The sequence below is a fragment of the Varanus komodoensis genome, unplaced genomic scaffold (assembly GCF_004798865.1).
Source record: "Varanus komodoensis strain SLA01 unplaced genomic scaffold, ASM479886v1 scaffold2, whole genome shotgun sequence".
NCBI lineage: Eukaryota > Metazoa > Chordata > Lepidosauria > Squamata > Varanidae > Varanus > Varanus komodoensis.
The window spans coordinates 51012722-51032379 of record NW_025335568.1 but is presented as its reverse complement, the minus strand read 5'-3'; the positions used below and the strand labels follow the sequence as shown (position 1 = coordinate 51032379).

At 41.2% G+C, this 19658-nt stretch overlaps 1 protein-coding gene across 1 annotated transcript in view; it reads left to right on the top strand.

Annotated features, from left to right (window-relative positions):
• COL1A2 (collagen type I alpha 2 chain) overlaps positions 1-19658 on the top strand; it is a 61456-nt gene that overhangs the window by 5343 nt on the left and 36455 nt on the right. Inside the window, exons 4-16 of the mRNA XM_044429570.1 lie at positions 258-293; positions 4236-4319; positions 4875-4931; positions 8763-8807; positions 9317-9370; positions 9898-9951; positions 10785-10838; positions 12243-12296; positions 14109-14162; positions 15126-15170; positions 15638-15691; positions 15803-15847; positions 19036-19089. Coding sequence (XP_044285505.1) covers positions 258-293; positions 4236-4319; positions 4875-4931; positions 8763-8807; positions 9317-9370; positions 9898-9951; positions 10785-10838; positions 12243-12296; positions 14109-14162; positions 15126-15170; positions 15638-15691; positions 15803-15847; positions 19036-19089 — 690 coding nt within the window. The remainder of the gene's footprint in view (positions 1-257; positions 294-4235; positions 4320-4874; positions 4932-8762; positions 8808-9316; positions 9371-9897; positions 9952-10784; positions 10839-12242; positions 12297-14108; positions 14163-15125; positions 15171-15637; positions 15692-15802; positions 15848-19035; positions 19090-19658) is intronic.

Sequence of the window (19658 nt, the reverse complement as noted above, 5' to 3'; positions counted from 1 at the left end):
GCAAAGGTGTAATGAATGAATAGTGCATACCTAAGGAAGTGCAAATCATCAGATATGTATTTGTGTGTATGTATGTGATATACACATTTGTCTGCTCAGTTCATGCTAAAACTAAAGTACAAGTGTGCTCCATTTGCTCAAATTATAGATTGTTTCGTCTTTCAGTAGAAGCCATCTGTGTAGTAGTTTTCATCACACAGGTGCTTGTAGGACTTGTTTCCAATTTATATATATATATATTTTTGTTTCATATTCAGGGTCCCCGAGGAGTAAAAGGGCCACGAGGAGAGAGGGTAAAGAACTTTGATTTATGTTCACTTGTTCACTTTGCTTGTTACATGTGAATCATTACTCAATAACTGGGAAAGAGCATCATTGTAAACCCTATTATGCATGCCAAAGCTTTGACTTTCAGTATTAACATGCTAAACCAAAAGACATCTACTCAGAAGTAAGAACCACTGAGTTCAGAGAAACTTACTCCCAGATAAGTGTCTATACAGCTGCTGCTTAAATCTCCTGCTGAAATGAAATTGTTGAATTGGATCCAGATCCAGTTAGTAATGCTTTTATCCAGTTGGTATGGATAGAGCAACTTAGTCCTGACTAACTTAAGTCATCTTGATTTCATTGGGACTAAAGTAAAACTACTTCATCTTGGTTCAACCTGTTACATACCATCACTCCATCCCATTTATAGGATAGCTATAATTCCAAAGTTGTTCAGAGTTACAGCTATCCAAACACACCATTGTGTGTGTCTTCTCAGACAATTCATGTACATATTTGCCAGGCTGAAATGTCTGTAAGTTAATACATTTACTTGGAAAAATACTTTGAGATCAGAATTTGCACAACCAATGTCAATTAAGAATTTGAAAAATCATTTACAAAGGGTTGAAGTCTTTATTATTTCTCTGTCCTATCAAAGTGCCTAGGACTATTGCCAAATTTTGCAGCCAAAATATACCATCATAATAGTTTTACTTGGAATGGGTGGAGCAGGTCCTGTGTGTTACAGTATAACTAGTTAGTGGATGTATGTAATATTTTGATGAGGAAATGAAAAATTAAGTATACCGCATGTTTAGAATATATACACATAATGAACAAAAAAAAAACACATCCCTACAGAATATATAGATCAGATGAGAAAAACTCTTGTCTCTCTTGACTGGATAGCAGCAGTTCGGTTAATTAGCTGTTAGCTTACTGGCAATAAGTTGATGTTGTGATCCTGCTGATTGTCAGTGCAAGGTGACTTTTATAGCCTGCTGGGTACACCTATGTGAGTACAGCTGTTTGCAGAAACACTGAGTCACAAACTTAGTGAGCTCAGGAATGGAAGCTGAGGGAACTTGTGTGTTCTACTAGGGCTCCCCCACTATTTTCCTGCCTATTTACATAATTTCAGTGTTAACAGTACTGCACAGCAGGAATGTTGTCTGCTTCCCACAGATTTCACACAGAGCCAGTGTGGTGTATTGGTTAAGAGCACAGGACTGGGACTCAGACGATCTGGGTTCTAGTCCCCGCTCAGCCATGGAGCCAACTGGGTGACTTTGAGCCAGTCACAGACTCTCAGCCCAACCTACCTCACAGGGTTGTTGTTGTGGGGATAAGATGGAGGAGTAGAATGTTGTAAGCTGCCTTGAGCCCTTTGTAGGAAAAAGGCAGGATATAAATAAAAAAATAAATAAACAATAAATAAATAAATAAATTTCCTCACAGATCTCTCTTGCAAGAATCTGTCTCTGACAATCCAGACTAGACAGCTGGACCACACGCATTCACAGTTCCACTCATCTACTGCACAGGGGATGATGGGCCTTTATTATCCCTCCCTTATTATTAAGAGACATTATTTTAAATAATGTCTCTTGGGAAGCCAGTTACGCTCCAGAATAGTTTTGGTTGATAGGGTTTCTGTCAGGGAGGCATAGGAATGCATGGCTCAGGCCTTAGAAGAACATTTGCTCAGTGACAAGTCTCCTTCACACATTTTGTGTTGAATACCTCTGTGCATAAATATAGTGTGCACACAGCAAATAGATACATCCCTCACAATGTAATATTGGCATAACTGTCAGGGAGGTATATTTGCAGTGGTAAACATGACTATATCAGTGCTTAAGATGTGACACAACCCTGTAAGGCCTACTCCTTCAAGACCCATTCTTCCCTCAGATGAGGCCTAAATTGGAGTTACCACTGCTATTAAGTGTTTCATGTGGGTAAAACAGCCTTCCTCAGACTAGTTCTCTCAGTGCATTAGACTATAATTCCCATGGCTGACTGGGACATGCTGGGAGTTCTGGTCTAACACTGTGGGAGGGTACTAGGCTGGCAAAGGCTCGTGTAAACCAACACAATTTGTGACCCATGACATCTGACACAGTTCACCAGCCACATATTATGGCCTGTCAGGTGTTTGACCACAGTTCTCCCTGTTTCCCGAGGCCTAGGCAGGCAGCAAAAACTGCCCACAGTGCATTGTGCCTCTATTAGATTGAAGTCGTCTTCACAGCAGGTGTACCACATTTGGTTTGAAGGATAGCTAAATGAGATTAAACAAATAAGGAACCCAGGTTTAGTCAGAATTGTCAAAAATGCTCAAACATTTCAGTCTCCCAGCTTCTTTTTACAGTCACTGACAATCTGGGTACCTTCTGAGTCATGCAGAAAGCTTTGTGCTTCTTATTACCCTGGAAGGTACCTCTTCATTAGAATGACCAACCTGATGTATTGGTAGCAGGTCTGACAAGAGTCCCAAACCCTCTTTGCAGCAGTGAAAAGGTAGTCTAGATAACCTCCCTCCAGTCTGGTGACCTGTAGGTATGTGAGACTACAGCTACCATGACTAAGCTGAATGGGGAGGATAGGAGTTGTGGTCTAACATTTCTGGAGGGCACTAGGCTGGGGAAGACGGTTGCCAAGGATGTGAAAATCTGTGGCCTATAAATTGATATTTAATAAGGGCTCCTTACAACAGGTAATGACAATTTGAAGGACCAGGAGTAATTTCAGAAAGATTCTGACTGATTCTAGCCTCTTCTTATTCAAATAGCTATTAGCCACTATATTTTAAGTATGGCATTAGTTATATTTTTTAAAATCATTATTGTCTGGAACACAGACAGGCCTCAGGTCTGCTTATTAAAATCTGCCTTTGGTTTCACCTGTAGTTAAATGCAGAATTTACAGTGGTCAAGATGGCATGCATTATGTGCACATATACAATCTTCAGTAGTTGTGGTGAAGAGTGACAATCAAAGATTGTGGAACAGAAACTATTTATTCCATAATATTTGTAGCATACATGTTTTGATACATTTATAAAAACACTAGCTAGTCTGGAAATATGGTAGTTGATACATTAAATGACACGGATACATCCTAGGTCTGAGTGAATTAAATATGGGATTGGCTCATATATTCATATCAAAACTTTTCAGACATGACTGGAATGGTTAGGATACATTGCTAAGCATGGTGAGGCAGAAAAAGGTCTTACAATACCCAGCGTTTTCCAGCCAGCCCTCCTCATGCTTGTTGAGGAAAGCTGGAAGCCATAGGGCTCTTTTTCTGTCTAAACATACACAGGATCTCATGCTTACTGTATTTTCTGTTGGCACCTTCATAGTCATCCTAATATATCAAGGCCTTCCTGAAATAATATGAATCTTCTTCTGCATGTTGGCACATAAAGGTCACGTTTTCCCATCCATTTATGGAAAAGGCATGGAGCTATTCTTATATTTAATCCTTATGCACTGTTACAAATCAATGCACAATTAAATGTTTTCAATACCTGTACATAAACCTGGTGTAAATAAGTCCTAGTGTTAAATATCCTGACATATTTTTAATATACTGAGACTTTTCCACACGGTTAGTCCTCTAACAGTGCAAATTTTATGCATGCTCAAAAGTATGTCCTGTTGAGTTCAATGAAGCGACATCCACATACGTGGAGGTAAAGCTCAGGGCACCTACTAGAGCACCTGCTTTGCATGCAAGATGAGCTGATGGTCTGATTCAGGATAAGGTGATTTCCTATGTTCCTATGAGCAAACATGTATACTCAGGACTGCACTGTTTCAGTTGCCATGATCCAGACAAGTGTAAATAGTTCCATTCTTCAAACATTGTAAAGACAGGTATTTTGCATTGCACAGTATTGTATTTTTGTGTTCTGTTCTGTTCTTCACTTAATGTTATATATTTTCCCATAGGGTCCACCAGGTCCACCAGGCAGAGATGGTGAAGATGGTCCACCAGGCCCCCCAGGGCCCCCTGGTCCTCCTGGTCTTGGCGGAGTAAGGCATCCAAAGTTTTATTTTATTGGTGATCCATTGTAGTACCTAAAGGTACATAGAAGCATGTCATCAAAGGCCTTTACGTTAAAAGTAAAGTACCTTGAAGCAGGGGCTATAGCTTTAACCCTATCTTCTCGTGTGTGTCTTTACTTTCTCCTTAGGCAGAAACATCCTTAGAGACCTAGAACCATTAAAAAAACACAGAATTAATATACTGTTTTCCATTTTACTTTGCTCCCTTCTTCTTTCACTCCAGCTGAATTTTGCTAGTCTGGGATTAATCTGATGAGCTCATGCAAGTAACTTGCACTTTCTGCTCTTGCCTTTGTCAAATGTATTCTTAATATTGAAATTAATGATAAACTTAATACAGCTTTACATGATGAGGCTGTCACATTTCCATATAATTACCTACTTTATTTTTCTGTAAGCATGAAAGGTTATAGAAATACAGAGATTCAAAACCCAACATTCATTCCCCTTTAGGTATATAGGCTGAATTCTAAAGAGGCTCTCTCTTGTTATATTAACTTCTACTCTTTTTATCCTCTACAGAACTTTGCTGCTCAGTACGACGGTTCCAAAGCAGCTGATCTTGGCCCTGGACCAATGGTAAGCAAATGTTTGATTTCTCACAAAAGTGTATGTACAAATCCACATTGACCAATATATGCTGCCTCGGCTGGCCCTAGAAAGCCCTCAGGAGCTGCCCTTCAATGGGCACATCCCAGCATGGTGCCTCAGGTATATGATCTATGCATAGCAAGTCAACAAAAAGTTGCATGATAATATAAGGGCCACAGTGCTTCTCAGTCAGGCCAATATGCAATTCTAGACTCAGGCAATGGTCTGGGGGTTGGGGATGGTCTCTCTGCTTTACCTGTTTCAGTATGTGGTAAACCACTCCTGTCATGTTTGCAGATCCTACTGCTTATTCTAAGTGGGGCATGAAAGTTTGTCCCAAAGTCCTGCCCTAATCAGCACAGCTGCACCCAGGCACCGAGTAGCCAAGCCATCACCTGTCCCCTCTTGTGAACTGTGCATGTCATGATTGTGGAGGACAACCTGCTAAGAAGACATTTACTGCCTTATCTAGGTCACTTCCATGCTACATATTAGAAGCTGAGAGGACTGAGATAGACTGGCCATCCAATATCCCCTGGTTCCAACAGGGCTACCCACAAATCTAGGAGGCCACAGCATATGTGGTCAACCTACCCTACTCAAGATAAGTAGATTAGAAGTGAGTTAATCCAAAAGAAGGATCTGTACATACCCTCTCCCCTATGTACCCCATGATGTTATTGGTGGTGACTAGCCTGGTCACCTAGTTCTGCATCTGCCTTTTTACCCAACATGGAACTCAGCTAGAGTCATGCCTGTAAGCTGCATACCAAAGCACAGTTAATTTGAAGCAGACAATTGAATTTAGTTCCAAGGGTTGATGGACAGGTTCAGAGTATCATTGTTTATACCACAGTATGATTCATACTTCCTAGTGCTTACTGCTAAGGAAGTAAAATTCAGGAAATAGAGAAGAGTTTGCTATTTACTAGAGATGCTGGCCAATGAAAGTTTGTATTATGTTTATACTTAATCTGAATTCATGGAGCTGTAGGCCACTTCAGATGTTTTCTGGAAGCTTCAGATGTATGGGGAGAGGAAATGTGAGTGGCTCATGCTTCCTCTTGTTTCATTCACATATAAAAACGATTGTTCAGAATAAGGTGGATGCATGGTTGGAAGATGGCAGACGAAAGCAATACTACCTCTTTTTAATGTCAGGAAAGGCAGATGTGATTAGGAGACATATTTCCTATAGAGAGATTCTAGGAGAATTGTAAGACAGGGCCAGTTCCAGAGACTTAGCACAGCCAGGCATTTCTCAGTTCTTGTGGCTGTTGGGGTATGGAACATGTGCCTCTAGTTCCACTGAAGGCATGGATGTGCTTGCATGGAGTGTTTATAGAATTTTACCCTGTGCGGCAGCATAAATATTCCTGCATACCTCACTAATGGAAGCATTGTTAACAGTGGCCCACAGCATGCATTAAACATGTAGAGATGGCTCCATGCATAGACCAGGAAGTGTAGCTGCACTGCTGGTTCAGCTGTAGATATCAGGAGTATCCATAGCCCAATCTGCAACCATCCCTGGCCATTGAGGGTGAAGCTGGACATCTGAAATAGGAACACCTCTTCCTATTGAGTTCTATATGGACTGGCTTTACTTTTTCAGACATCCACAGTCAATGCCTTGGATCCTCAGAAAAGCTAACTTTAGGTGCAATCGTATGTATGTTTAGGTTACACAAGACCTACAGCTCCCAACAACAGGATGGGACATGCTAGGAGTTGTAGGCTTTTTGTCTTCTTAAACATGCATAGGATTGCAAGCTTAAGGAAGTTAATGAAATTGATGTATCTCCCCATGCAGCCATCTATGATCCCTAAAAAGCCACTCCACAGGTAAGGAACCTCTCCTAAACAATGTGGAATGGGCACAGAGAACCACTAAAGGAAGGAGAAGATGGACAGCATTCCCTCATGGAATTCCTGGAGACAATTATCTTGGGTTTTAATCCCAATTTTTGGCTGTTTCTGCCTCCCTTAGCATCCCCCTTAATCCCATTCCACATTGTTTAGGAAGGGCTTCTGAGCCTCTACTGAGGTCTTCTGCATTTGCAGGGCAGGAAGAGGAGACAAGAAGGTGTCATTATGTGCCGTCTTTACCTTAACCTCTTTTAGGACATGAGCCAATCCATGGAGGCTGGAGAGGGGGGCAGGGCCAGATGTTGGGGCTTGTGGACATCCCCAAGTCCCTTTGAAGCAGGAAACTCTCTTCACATATGTGGTGCATAAAAGTGATGACTGGAATAGAGCAAAAGTACAAAGAGCAGGAAATGAGCTGACAGCAGATCTCACTGAATGAATCCAGCATTTATATGTGTTCAACTGGAGTGGTAAAAGGAGACTTCCCAATCCTTTCCTCTCCACAGCAGCCACTGGAAAATGCTACACAGAGGATCTGGGAGACACTCCTGAATGAGATGAGCTGAGTGTAGGTTGGGGAAAGGGGGTTCCCTGAAAATGGGAAGGAAGCTCCTACCCTGAAGGGAGCCCTCCAAGCAATGGACAACAGATCCTGGATCTGACCACATACCTTCTTGAATTGTTTTCCTCTTAAAGAGCAGTACAAAGTGCTCAAAGAAAGTCTTTCCTAGACATGTAGGCAATGGCTTGTATTTATGTAACCCTCTTGTTCTGATGATTGTTACTAAACCTGGCAGGGAAATGTTCCATCCTTCTTGCTCCAATCTCCCACACGAGGATAATATTACTGTGCCAGTCCTCAAGAATTAAACTAAAAATATGGAAACCTCTGGATACCTCCATGAGCAAGCAGGAAATAACCAAAGCTCTGTTTGAAATGACTGTGGAGTAAGCTGTGTGATCCCTGCCACCATATAATGTGCCCTCAAAGAAAACAGATAACCATTTATTGTTATTTACAGCAGTGAGTAGGGGCATATCTATGGCTCCACTCATTTTCTTCATCTCCTTCTTCATAAAGATAAAATCAATGGGAATGGGAAGCAACTATTAGAAGAAAGATTGACTAGGGTTTTGCTTTGTTTTGTTTTTAAAACCTCTAGACTAGTTGCCAAAACTTATGATGTCAAAGTCAGTCATTTGGGCTAGCTGCCCAATTCTTCTGGGCCAAGATGGAATGTGTTGGATAGAAAGCAGTAGCATTTTTATCCTTCACCACTGTTTAGCCCTTACGTGGCATTTTAAATGCTTCCACATGGGGGACTGCAGTGTGCTTGTGCATGATTTCTCCATAGATGTTTCTTCAAGATTATTTTGAGCTAAAGGAGGAGCAAATGCAACAAGACAATGGAAGCAGTGGCATTCCTGGCTCTGAGGGCTGCTCTTACCCACTATTTGCTACATGCCTCCTTGATCACATGCTAGAACAGAAGGGCAAATACAACTTACTGTGTCCATTACCAGTCTGAACATACTGGTTTTGCTGTGAATCTGTCCCCAAGAACCTACTGGCATACATCCCCCTAATCTGGCTCAGCTCAGGCATCCTAATTTATGAAGTCAAATATCTGGCAGTGCTTTTAAAAGACAAAGAAGGAATGCAACATTTGAACTGCATTACCTGGGCTAATAGAAGGATCAGAGATCTAGTTCAGCTCATACAGTAACTGTTTACAATTGGGAAAGGAGAATCCATGATTTTGGCTCTTGTGTTTGCTTTGCTATTAACTATGATTCCAGGTATCTAATGTAACATAGAATATGACTAGTACTATGTAAATTAGCTTCATATTGTTCCTCAGTTTCAGGCAAATTATTAATACTGAACATATGTTTATCTTCTGATGCTCATACTGTTTCATTAAATCTTACTCCAATCTTTTTTTCCAGGGTATAATGGGACCCAGAGGCCCACCCGGTTCAAGTGGACCCCCTGTAAGTACATTCTGATCACAACCATTTTGTTGTTAGTCCAACACATTGGTGGAAAGAGAGCTCTCATACTTAAAAACACATGTGTGAAACTTTCCCTTGACTTAGCAGCCATTTTGTGAGAGTGCCTGTGACATGCATTCAAAAGTTCCAATGTACACAGCAATCCTCAAAAGATGGAAATCCTTGAGAACCACAAGTCTATAAGAAATATAAGCCTGTCCAAGTGTTTCCCTGGCTCTATTAGGGCCTAAACTGTGAAGGTGGAGCCATTCATGCTTACCACACCCCAACGTTCTATGTATCTTCTCAGTTGGGAGGATCACAGTATCTGGTTGCAGTGCAGGTTAACACTCCATGGTTTTCCAAATTGCCCTCTTCCCCTATAGATGACCCTCTCTTTTTTTGCCAGTTGGTCTCCGAGTCTGCAAATTTCCTCTTCAGACCCTCTCATTATGAGAAGAGCATTTACAATATTCAAAACTGACCAAAATATCTTGTTCCCCTTTTAGGGTTCTCCTGGCTACCAAGGACCTCCTGGTGAACCTGGTGAACCTGGTCAAACAGTAAGTAAAACCCTTTTCTTCTGTGAAAATGACTCAAATTCAGAGATGCCCACATTGCCTGGAAGGCCTCTTCCAAAGCTTATGCACTTGGAGAACTGGATTGGAGCTATTACATGACTTTTTTTGCAAGAGAAATGGATGGGAGTAGCAGTAAATGAGCTAATATTAAACTGGGTCCAATATCTGTTTGATTTTTTCAGAGCTGAAAATACATTGGGAGCTTGAAGGGGACATAGGAGCTTGCTAAACAAGTAGGCTATAGCTTAGGTTTCTGCAACCCTCTTGCACTAGTTTTTCTTCTATAAAATATCTGGGGATTCTGAAATGGGACTGAGTAATGAACAGCGAAACCTCCGCATTTATGAAACCCAGGAACCATAAATAAAGTGATGTCTAAAGTTTAGGATGAGGCGGTTCAGAGCTAAGATGCTGGTTTAGTCAAGTCATTAAGTGCATAGGCAACCCTGAAGTAACTAGTGCTTAACACCCATTATTTGGTTTCAAATCAACTTCTTTTTTATCACTAGGGTCCCCAAGGTGCTCGTGGTCCACCTGGTCCTCCTGGAAAGGCTGGTGAAGATGTAAGTATTCCTTTATATTTCAAATGGATTCTCATAACATGAAGTAGTACCCATTTCCTTATCCAAACATTGGCCATCCACATTCTTTTGTAACTTCCCATGGAGCCACTATGCACTTCCAGTTATCCTGGCTTCTCATTGTCCAGATTTGTTGGATCTTTCCTAAGCCCCTCAGATAAAGGATTTTAAAAAATGCGTTCTACCCAGTGACATTTTAATGGCAGCTGAATTTTCCAGCAAATCTCATTCTGCAAAGCAGAGTTCTTACTTCATTTGTGAAATATGCACCAGAAGTAAAACCTTGCAGCATTTAATAAGTTTTATCCTTAGTTTAGGTTGATGGCCTGTACCTCTTGCATAGGGATGGATCAAAAATTCATTTGTCCAAAGGGCATTAATTCATAGGGTTGCCATGATTCAGAGACAACTTGGTGGCACATAACAACAAACCTACTGAACCTGCATGTGAAACAGAATGTACTTGCACACTGAAAATCAAACTTTTTAAGAATTTTGCAATGCATAATTCAGAATTGCATACATAAAGGGAAAGTACACATAGAAAATGTACATTGGGATAAAATCACATGAATTTATTTATGACCTTTTTGCATTAGGGAAAATGTGCATGAAAATGCATACACATATTTTTGTAGAATTTTAAAAATGAATTTGCAATCTAATACAGAAACAACCTTATGGGTGGGAAATTATGAAGCTGAACAAAAGCAGAACTGAGAAATTCACCCATCGCTACTCCAGCAAATTGGGGGAAATAATTCATTTGCTGTTGCACACAAAAGAGTACATTATTTCCTTTAATGTTTCATTAGGGTCATCCTGGAAAACCTGGAAGAAATGGTGAAAGGGGTGTTCCTGGACCTCAGGTGAGTGTTGTCTCCCTCCATCCTCTTCTGTCTTCCATCCCCAGAGGGACAAAATTGTACTATTTGCTGCTGTTCCTTACTAATAGATTTAGTGTAAATATACTAATGGATATTAGAACAGACGTTCTAGGTTTTTCAAATATTTATGGTAGGGATTAGCAGCTAGTTGCCACTTGACAATGACAGGGCCATAACTTAGTAGCTGAGCACATGCTTTGCCTGCCACAGGCCCCAGACTCACCCCCCCTCCCCCAGTAAGTGCATTAGTCAAGCAGTGATGAGGAAGGCCAGTCTGCCTGAGAACCACTGCCAGACAAAATACTCTTGGTACCCTCCAGATCTTTTAGTTTACAACTCCCAGCATTCCTGAGCATTGGCCACACTGGCAGGAGCTTCTGTGAGTTGAAGTCCCGCAACATCTGGAGGGTACCAGTTTGGGAAGACTAAAGCAGACAGTAATACAAGTGAGGGCAATTTCATCTTTCATATGTGTTCTGGTCATGTATCGTTCTAGTTGCCAAACCAGAGGAAAACATTGTGTGGTGATGGAGCCATGACTATGAGACCTGCAAGCAGTTTGGTGGCTGGGAGTAAAGCTTGGCTCACCACCACCCCTTCCCTTCCTCACTTGTTCTTTTTCAAGTCTTGCTCTCTGTTCCTAAACGTCAGCTTTTCCCACCCTAGTGCCCTCTAGATGTGTTGGATGACATTTCCTACCATCTCCAACCACAGCTGGTAGATGGTGGGATGTTTGTAATCCAACATATCTGGAAGTTACCAGGCTGGGGAAGGCTGCCCCAACAGGACTGGTTGGGGCATGCTGGGAACTGTAGACTGCTTTCAGCCTAAACATGCATAGGATTGTGCCCTAAAACATTTGCTTAGATATCTCATTAATTTCAAGGGAAATGACTCCTATCTGTAGGAAATGAGCTTAGTTTAGCACAACAGCACTAGGAGCCTTTCATCCATGAAACTTAATTGAGTATTCCGGCTGTTATAGGCCCTCATTTGTATCATGCATCTCTGAATAAAGCAAGAGCCTCTTCATGTAGGAAAATGCTCTGTTTTTATAAGCATGATCTGCAAGACATAGGAGATTCTCAAGCAGTGCAGTTTGACAGATCAGTCTATAAACTGCAGGTTTTATGCAGACTTAATCATTCTTAGGGTGGATCTATTGACTTCAATGGATTTACTCTAAGCTAGTCATGGCTAACTTAAGACCTGTCGATTTCAATGGATCTGCTCTAAGTATGTGTAACTTTAGATCCAACCCACTGTGTTGTGAAGCCTTCCTCAATAATATTGAGCCCATTTACTCGGATCAGATATGTATAAATTGAGTAGCTTTTACTTAAGAATTTATGCATCCTGTCTTATTTTTTCTTTTCTTTTTCCAAGGGTGCTCGTGGCTTTCCTGGAACTCCTGGTCTGCCTGGCTTCAAAGGAATAAGGGTAAGCATTTTGCCAAGAACAGAACACAAATTTTAATTGTGCCTTTAGAAGAGAATATGTATCTGATGCTGTTACTGTGTATACCTGCTTACGTTGTATAAAACCCAGTAGCCATTTTCCACAGAAGATATTAAGGAAAGTCTCCACCATCCCACTGGCCTTTTCCCTGACATCATTTCACACGCAAGACCAGTAACCTGGTTTTAGGTTTGGGAGACACAGTCTTGCATATCCACAAAATGTCTGTGTAGGGTTGATCACAGTTTCAGAGAAGCAGTTTGTTTTCAGTCAAGCGAACAGCACAGGGAAAGAGCTTGACATGGCCCTCTGCACAATGCTACTGCTGTTGTGCTGTTCTGTTCTGCTTTGTTTGGTTTTTGTTCTTCAGAAGAGAGAGAAATCTGATTATAAAACTCCTGTGTAGTTTTACCATAAGCCTCTGTGTGGCTCTGATAACGTCAGTGGCAAAATTGTAAATACACAGTGACGTGCAGCTTTAACTGAAGATCAAAAGCAAGCATTTATACCACCATTTACCAACCTGGTACCCTCCAGATGTTGTGGATAACAATTGTCAGAATTCCTGACTGTTTGCCCTGCTGGCTGGGGCTGATAGCTGTTGAAACCCACAACATTTGGAGGGTTATAGGTTGGGGAAGGCTTATTTATAGCACCCCATGCTAGAAAGAAGTAGTCAAATTCATTTTGTCAAGGCAATGAACAATAAGCATTGTTCATATATTCTGCCATTCTCCTCAGTTCTTCCCTGGTTTAGTTCTTTGTGATTAAATTCCAAATAATTATTAAATAAATAACATAAACTCCATGTATGTTCTTAAAAAACAGCATGTGCTTCCTTGTTTCCATCCCCTGCCTCCTATGTTGTTTCCGTAGTGTCATTTAGATTGGGGAGATACCTTCCCTCTTGTTCTCTTGGAAGCCCTCTGTAAATTGATAATGCTGCAATGCATCTGTCAAGCCATGAAATCTTATAGGTTGAAGTGCGATGTCAGCATTTAAGTCTAAAGCAGCCTGAAACTAAACTATGTTCTGGGGAAGTTCCTTCCTATGCCATGTGGATGGGGGTGAGAAAGAGACTGATATTTCCCATGGCTCCATTCTGGGTCTGTTCTTCACTGATCATCCACATGCATACACTATAATGTGTGAGGGAAGGACTGATAGGATGAAAGGACAACAACCTAGAGGTGAGTTTCAGCCATCACTAATCCACTCTCACAACACATCCTGGGAAAACGCACTCCTTTTAGGTGAAGTCACTCACCAGACCAGCACCCAAACTCTCCTGTCCAGTTGTGGGGGCGAGAAGTGGGGGAAGGAGTTCTCACCCCATCAAGAGTAACTAGTCCACATTTCCTGACCTGTTGCCCTCCAGATGTGTCTGACTCCATATCCCATCATCCTCAGCAGGCTATGGCCACAGGTTGGGGGATGTCAAAGTAGAGCATTTGTTCTGCTATGGGAGTCAAGGCAGTGCTGATTACTTGAGATGCCACTGAATAGTGGGTGTACCTTGTAAAATCACCATAAGCCAATTCCCAAGTTCCCCTGGATCTGCCAGTTTTTAGTGTTCCTAATATATTAGAGTTGTATACTTATGTCTCCTTATGTCTTCTATGCTCTTATATATTTCCAGCAGTTTGTCCACCACCATTCAACTTTCCCCTATTCGGTTGCAGCAAACCAACTGGTTATATGAACATTTATGAATGTATAAAACACATTGCTTCTTCAGAATTAAAACTGTTGAGAAAGATTTTAAATAAATGCATATTTGTTAATCTCTTATAGGGACATAATGGTTTGGATGGTCGGAAAGGAGAACCTGGTGCCCAAGGTACTAAGGTATGTATGAGTATTGTTACTTTAAACTGCAATGTGTTTTTATTTTAGGGCAAGCATGCTTCCTGTAGCAGCATCTCTGTTTCCTATCTTTCCTGCATGCCTGTTTTAAAATATCACTTTGGGCAAACAGCAAGTCTTCTAAACTAAATTGGCCTATGCCATGAATTTAGGGTTCAGTTCTGAAACCTTGAGACAATTGTATACAGCAGAAAAATCTACAGGTCCAGGTCTACACAGAAAAACCTTACTAAATAATATAACTAGTCAGAAATCCCTAAATTTCAGTATGCAACATATTATGCCTTTCTAGGTGTTTCAAACAGAATACAGTATAGTCAAGTCCATTCCTGTAACAACTATATTTAAGTAAGCTTCTGTAGTTTAAGAACATGTCCTTACCTGCCCAAGTCAAAAGAGGCTGATTTGATTGGTAGATCTAACATTGCTAGGGCAAACGGAGACCATCCAATGGATAGAAAGGTGCAGGTATGTGTACACTGAATACATGTGCCCAATCCAAAATGCTTTGCAATGTGCATTGGCAGCTCTTGCATAGGTCAGGAAAAGGTTTATGACTCCTCAAGGCAAGAATCAGTGCTTTAGTCTGAATCTAACTTGATACAACCAGTGTGACTTGGTTGGTAGTGTCTTTGGATACTAGCTGCTTTGTGGGTCAGCCTGTCCAAACATGGCCACATGCAGCTATCATGGTGGCCTTGAGATAGCAGAGCATTTGATCTCAGTCCTAAGGGAGTAATTGGATTAAACTAATATTCTTTCTGTTACTCTTCTGGTTAGCAAAGAGAGCTTGTAGACTGCCCATCCTTCTTCAATATTTTTGTGTACACATTCAATGTTAGAAGTGTAGATTTGAGTCACTAAAACCTCTTGCTAAGTCTTGCTAAAGATGATAATAAACCTTGCAATACAATGAGATGCTGAATGAATATTTGTTATCCACAGGGTGAACCTGGTGCCCCTGGTGAAAATGGAACTCCCGGACAATCTGTAAGTATTTTCGTTTCATAACTTGCATGGTAGTAAATGAACACAGTGCTATTTGGGTACCATCCTATGCATGTTTAGACAGAAAAAAGCCCTGCATTTTCCAGCTGGACATGTTGGAGTTGTAGAACCTTCTTCTCTATAAATATGTATAGCATTACACCCTAAAACTATCATTTCTTAAGGTCTAATAGCTGCTTCTATTCAGCTGGTGCAGTTAATTGCCTTCACATATTCTCAGTGTGGAAGTGAAATGATACTATTTAATCAGAATCTGTAGTGATTTTGTAAGGTACCAATCCTGTGCTCACTCTTGTACAATTTCAGTTGTGTGTTAGTAACGTTACTTAGCCTCACACCCTGTTGTGGACTTGAAAAAAAGATAGATGCTGAACCATATTATTGTTGTACATGCAGTGTGGCCTATGGCAATGCTAGACTGTAATCATTTGCTTGTCTTTTGCCTTCAGGGTGCTCGTGGTCTTCCTGGTGAAAGGGGAAGAGTTGGTGCTCCTGGCCCAGTTGTAAGTGATTAACTACTTATGAAATTTTGCTTTGCTTTTATTTATTTGATTATGTATTGTATTATTTAATTTTATACCAGTTAACTTAGTGTGTATGTTTGATTTCTGTAGGGTGCTCGTGGCAGTGACGGAAGCAATGGTCCCACTGGCCCTGCTGTAAGTCCAACTTTGAATATCCTGTCTTGCACAGTCCTGTCCTGAACGATGCTTTGAGTTTGTAAGCATAACCTGCACTGTCTCTCTGTCTGTCTGTCTGTTTCATACATTTTATATCCCCCCTCCTCCTCCTCCTCCTATTATTATTATTATTATTATTATTATTATTATTATTATTATTATGGCATTTATATGTTCCCTTTTTCCTCTTGTGAGGAACCAAAGTGGCTTACAGAGCTCCATTTTTATTCTCAGATTTTTCCATTTTATCCTTATCCTTTTTATCCCCCCAACAACATCACTGTGACATGATGATGATACTTCAGTTGTATCCCACCCTTTTTCTACTTGTGAGGAATCCAAGGTGGCTTATATAGCTCAATTTTATCTTCATAACAACAGCCCTGTGAGATGGGTTGTGATGAGAGACCAGCCCAGAGTCAACCAGTGAGCTTCAAGGCTGAATGGGGATCTCCAGGGTCCCCTGTCCAACACTCTTAACTGCCACACCACATATATGTATACGCTTTCATATATTCATCATTTCTAGTATGCCTCAAGCTTGCCAGAAATATTTTTAGGGACCTTCCATAGACTGTTTTGCTCTAGTCAAGCTATTAAGTGCTAAAATACAATGTGCCTTATTGACATCTTTAGTATTGGTGACTGGATTAACTTGCACAAAGTCTGCTGGAGGTCTCCTCCAGTATAAGGAAATTGTTGGCCATTCTCAGCAGCTTGATTGGGGAGAATCCAGCATTTGCCCCATTAAAAAAAACTAGACAGCCCTTCTCCTCATCATTTGTCTAATGAGAGCAGCAGGTAACACTTGAGGTCAAAATCTAGCTTGACAGGCTACTTTTAAACTAGCTACTGCCCCAGTCTTAGCAACCAAGTCAGGTTGTTCAAAAGTGGTGGCCAAGGCCTTGCTTTTCTTTCAGTTTCTCAGTGTCCTTCCCATTTGGAAAGGGGAGATTGCCCCATAGGATAGATGGCAACAGGCTAGTATTGTCCATGGGTGTCAGTTTGCTACATATGCTGGATTAACCAGGAGCTGGTCTAGACAATGCACTAACCTACGCAGTTCTTCATTGTGGAGCACATCGCAAGTGCAACTTGCTTTGATCAAAGATGAACAGAATTATTTTACAAGTTACGCTAAAAATGCCCTTTTTTGTAATTTTTATAACTATTGAAGTATTTATTTGAGTTTGTCATGTGGCATCTGATGCCATTTTTTTAAAAATGGGAGCATCTAGAAAGAAGATGCTTATTTAATAGAATGGCAAGGGCAAAGTATTTAGGAGAAGACAGTCGGATATTCACAACAACCTTGTGTTTGGAGGTTTAAAATAGCTCAGCAAAGGCCAAAAAAGCCAACCTGAGGCATAGGCCTTCTGTAGATGGAGCAGCAATAGATAGTGATTGCCCAGCAATTATCCAAAGGCAAGGCCTATGATGACAGGACTGAAAATCACCCTCCACAGCTGCATCCATAAATATGCTGAACTGCATATCTTTGTCATTCTCATCATCAGACTGCATATCACTGATAGCTGGGGCATGTACAGAGAAAGAAGACTTGTAACTGGCCCTCAGAAGATCAGTTTTCGGAATATACCTAAATGTAGGAAATCTTGCCCCCTAATCCCAGATGCGTGGGGCAGGCTGGTGTTACTTAACCCACTGTGATTTAAAGATATCTCAGAGTTGCTCTGATATAGGTATGATTATCATTATGGTACAAAGCATCTTTAGGACAATGTTGGTGTGCTCCTGTCCACACTGTCAGGCACTGCAGTACTGTATTGCATTCCCACCTTGTTCTCTGGTACCATCCCCCTGCAAGACAGTCCACATGCTTCTCCTAGGATTGCTTTCGGAGTGCCTTTCCTAAATATTTTCTGCATTTCGACAGACCTAAGGATTGCTCAGGTCTGCAGATAACTCTTTCCTGTGCATAGACAGTTCCATTTTGGCTACATAAGCAACAGCACTCATGCCTAATGATGCTGAAACTAAAGAGAATGGCAGTAACCTCATGCGTGCACTGACTGAGCACTGACACTAAAAATATCCCAGTGAACTGTTGCTCAAGTTGCATTGGAGGTACTTAAGTTAGAACCGATACTGAGCATTAGTGGGGAATTGATTCAGTGTGTTCCCAGGGGATGAGCATTGCATGCCTATGGCTGTAGCTAAACCTGTGCCAGTTCTGGGTCAGCCAAGAAAAGTTGTGATCCTAGTCACATCTTCCAGATCTAAATGGAACGTCTTGATTTTTATATACAAGGAGCAAAAGGCACAAAGTATTCCTGAACAAAGACCTGTTGAATTGGAAGCTTAGTTAAGGAAAAGCAGTATGAGTAGCAGTCCAAAATACTTGGAGGGCACCAGGTTGAGGGAGGTTGTTCCACATGGGATTAAGCATAAGCATGGCAGACTTTAGAGTGGAAGTCTGTCCATGTCTTTACTGGGCAGTGCTTATTCATAGCACATCTGAGTTCAGGACGGTACAATCTATGAGCTACCCGGTTGAATGCTGTCTGCTAGTGATATATTGCAGCCTGTCAGGGCTTGATAAGCCCCCATGTTCCTGCTGTATACTTCAAAAAAGGGGATATACCAGTCACGGCAGCCCTCCATGTAGAGCTGGTATGTTGTGCCAAGCTGAGTGGATCCCAAGTAATGCAGTCCCACTTTATACCCACAGCAGGGAGCTGCCACCATGCAGAAGTGTTAGCAGATGTTTTTAGGGGAGTCATGTGGCCCTTTGTACAACTGATGTTTCAGGAAACTTCTGTGCATGGATCCTAGAGAGTTAAAGAATTATCTTAAAGCATGTGCACACACACACAGAGCCAGTAGAGTACATGAAGGCAACCTCATTGTCTTAGAGAGGCTCCTTCCTTAGGCAGGTCGGATATCTAGCCATTCCATTTAAGCCCCTTTATTCATCAAGTGTTTGGCTCTCAGGTAGTCTTGGAAGACGTTTCTTCTCTTAGAATGCTCCATCGCCATTCCTGTTTTCACTGCTTGCCCCCACAAACCCCCTTGTCCTTTCAGCCTTTCAAAAGATACATTAACTATATTGTGGTCATTGATTTATGTGTGCTTGGCCTGTTTATCTGTACATTTTATCAGAATGTCTGTATTCTAATCATTTCTTTCTTTCTTTAAAACTACAGGGTCCCATTGGTTCTGCTGGACCCCCAGGATTCCCCGGTGCTCCTGGAGCCAAGGTACAAACATGCCTAACAATAGGGCAGTGACGTGAAATATATCATCTCCAACGTAGCGCTGATCCACAGCAAGAACCTACAGCAACGATTTGGGAAAAATTGCTTCCAGAGAAAACAGTGTAATTGTTGTACAGTTTGAAGAATACAGCCTATATCTTTCCTACAAATGTCTGTGATGAAGCTTTGCAGAGACACCTCATCTGAGATGTCAATCACATGCTTTGGACAGAAAGGGCTTTCAGTTTTCATAGTGCTTTTGATATTTGTTTTGTCTAGAATTAACTGAGATTTTAATGTGATGGCAAAGCTGGAAAAATGAACTTAAGGAACAACTTTGAGAGAATGAAAGAGAGTGATCATTTACATCCCAGGAAGACTGCTGTTGTTATCTATCATATTGTATCATATATCATTTTTGAACAGATGTCTTCCTTCATATGGATGTAGTTTCCTACAGACCACAAGACTCAGCATGCAATTTATCAGACGATACAAGACCAGATGACATAAGAAATGGTTAAAATTTGGGAAATCTGTGCGCACACATGTGTGCACAACAGAGAGAACGA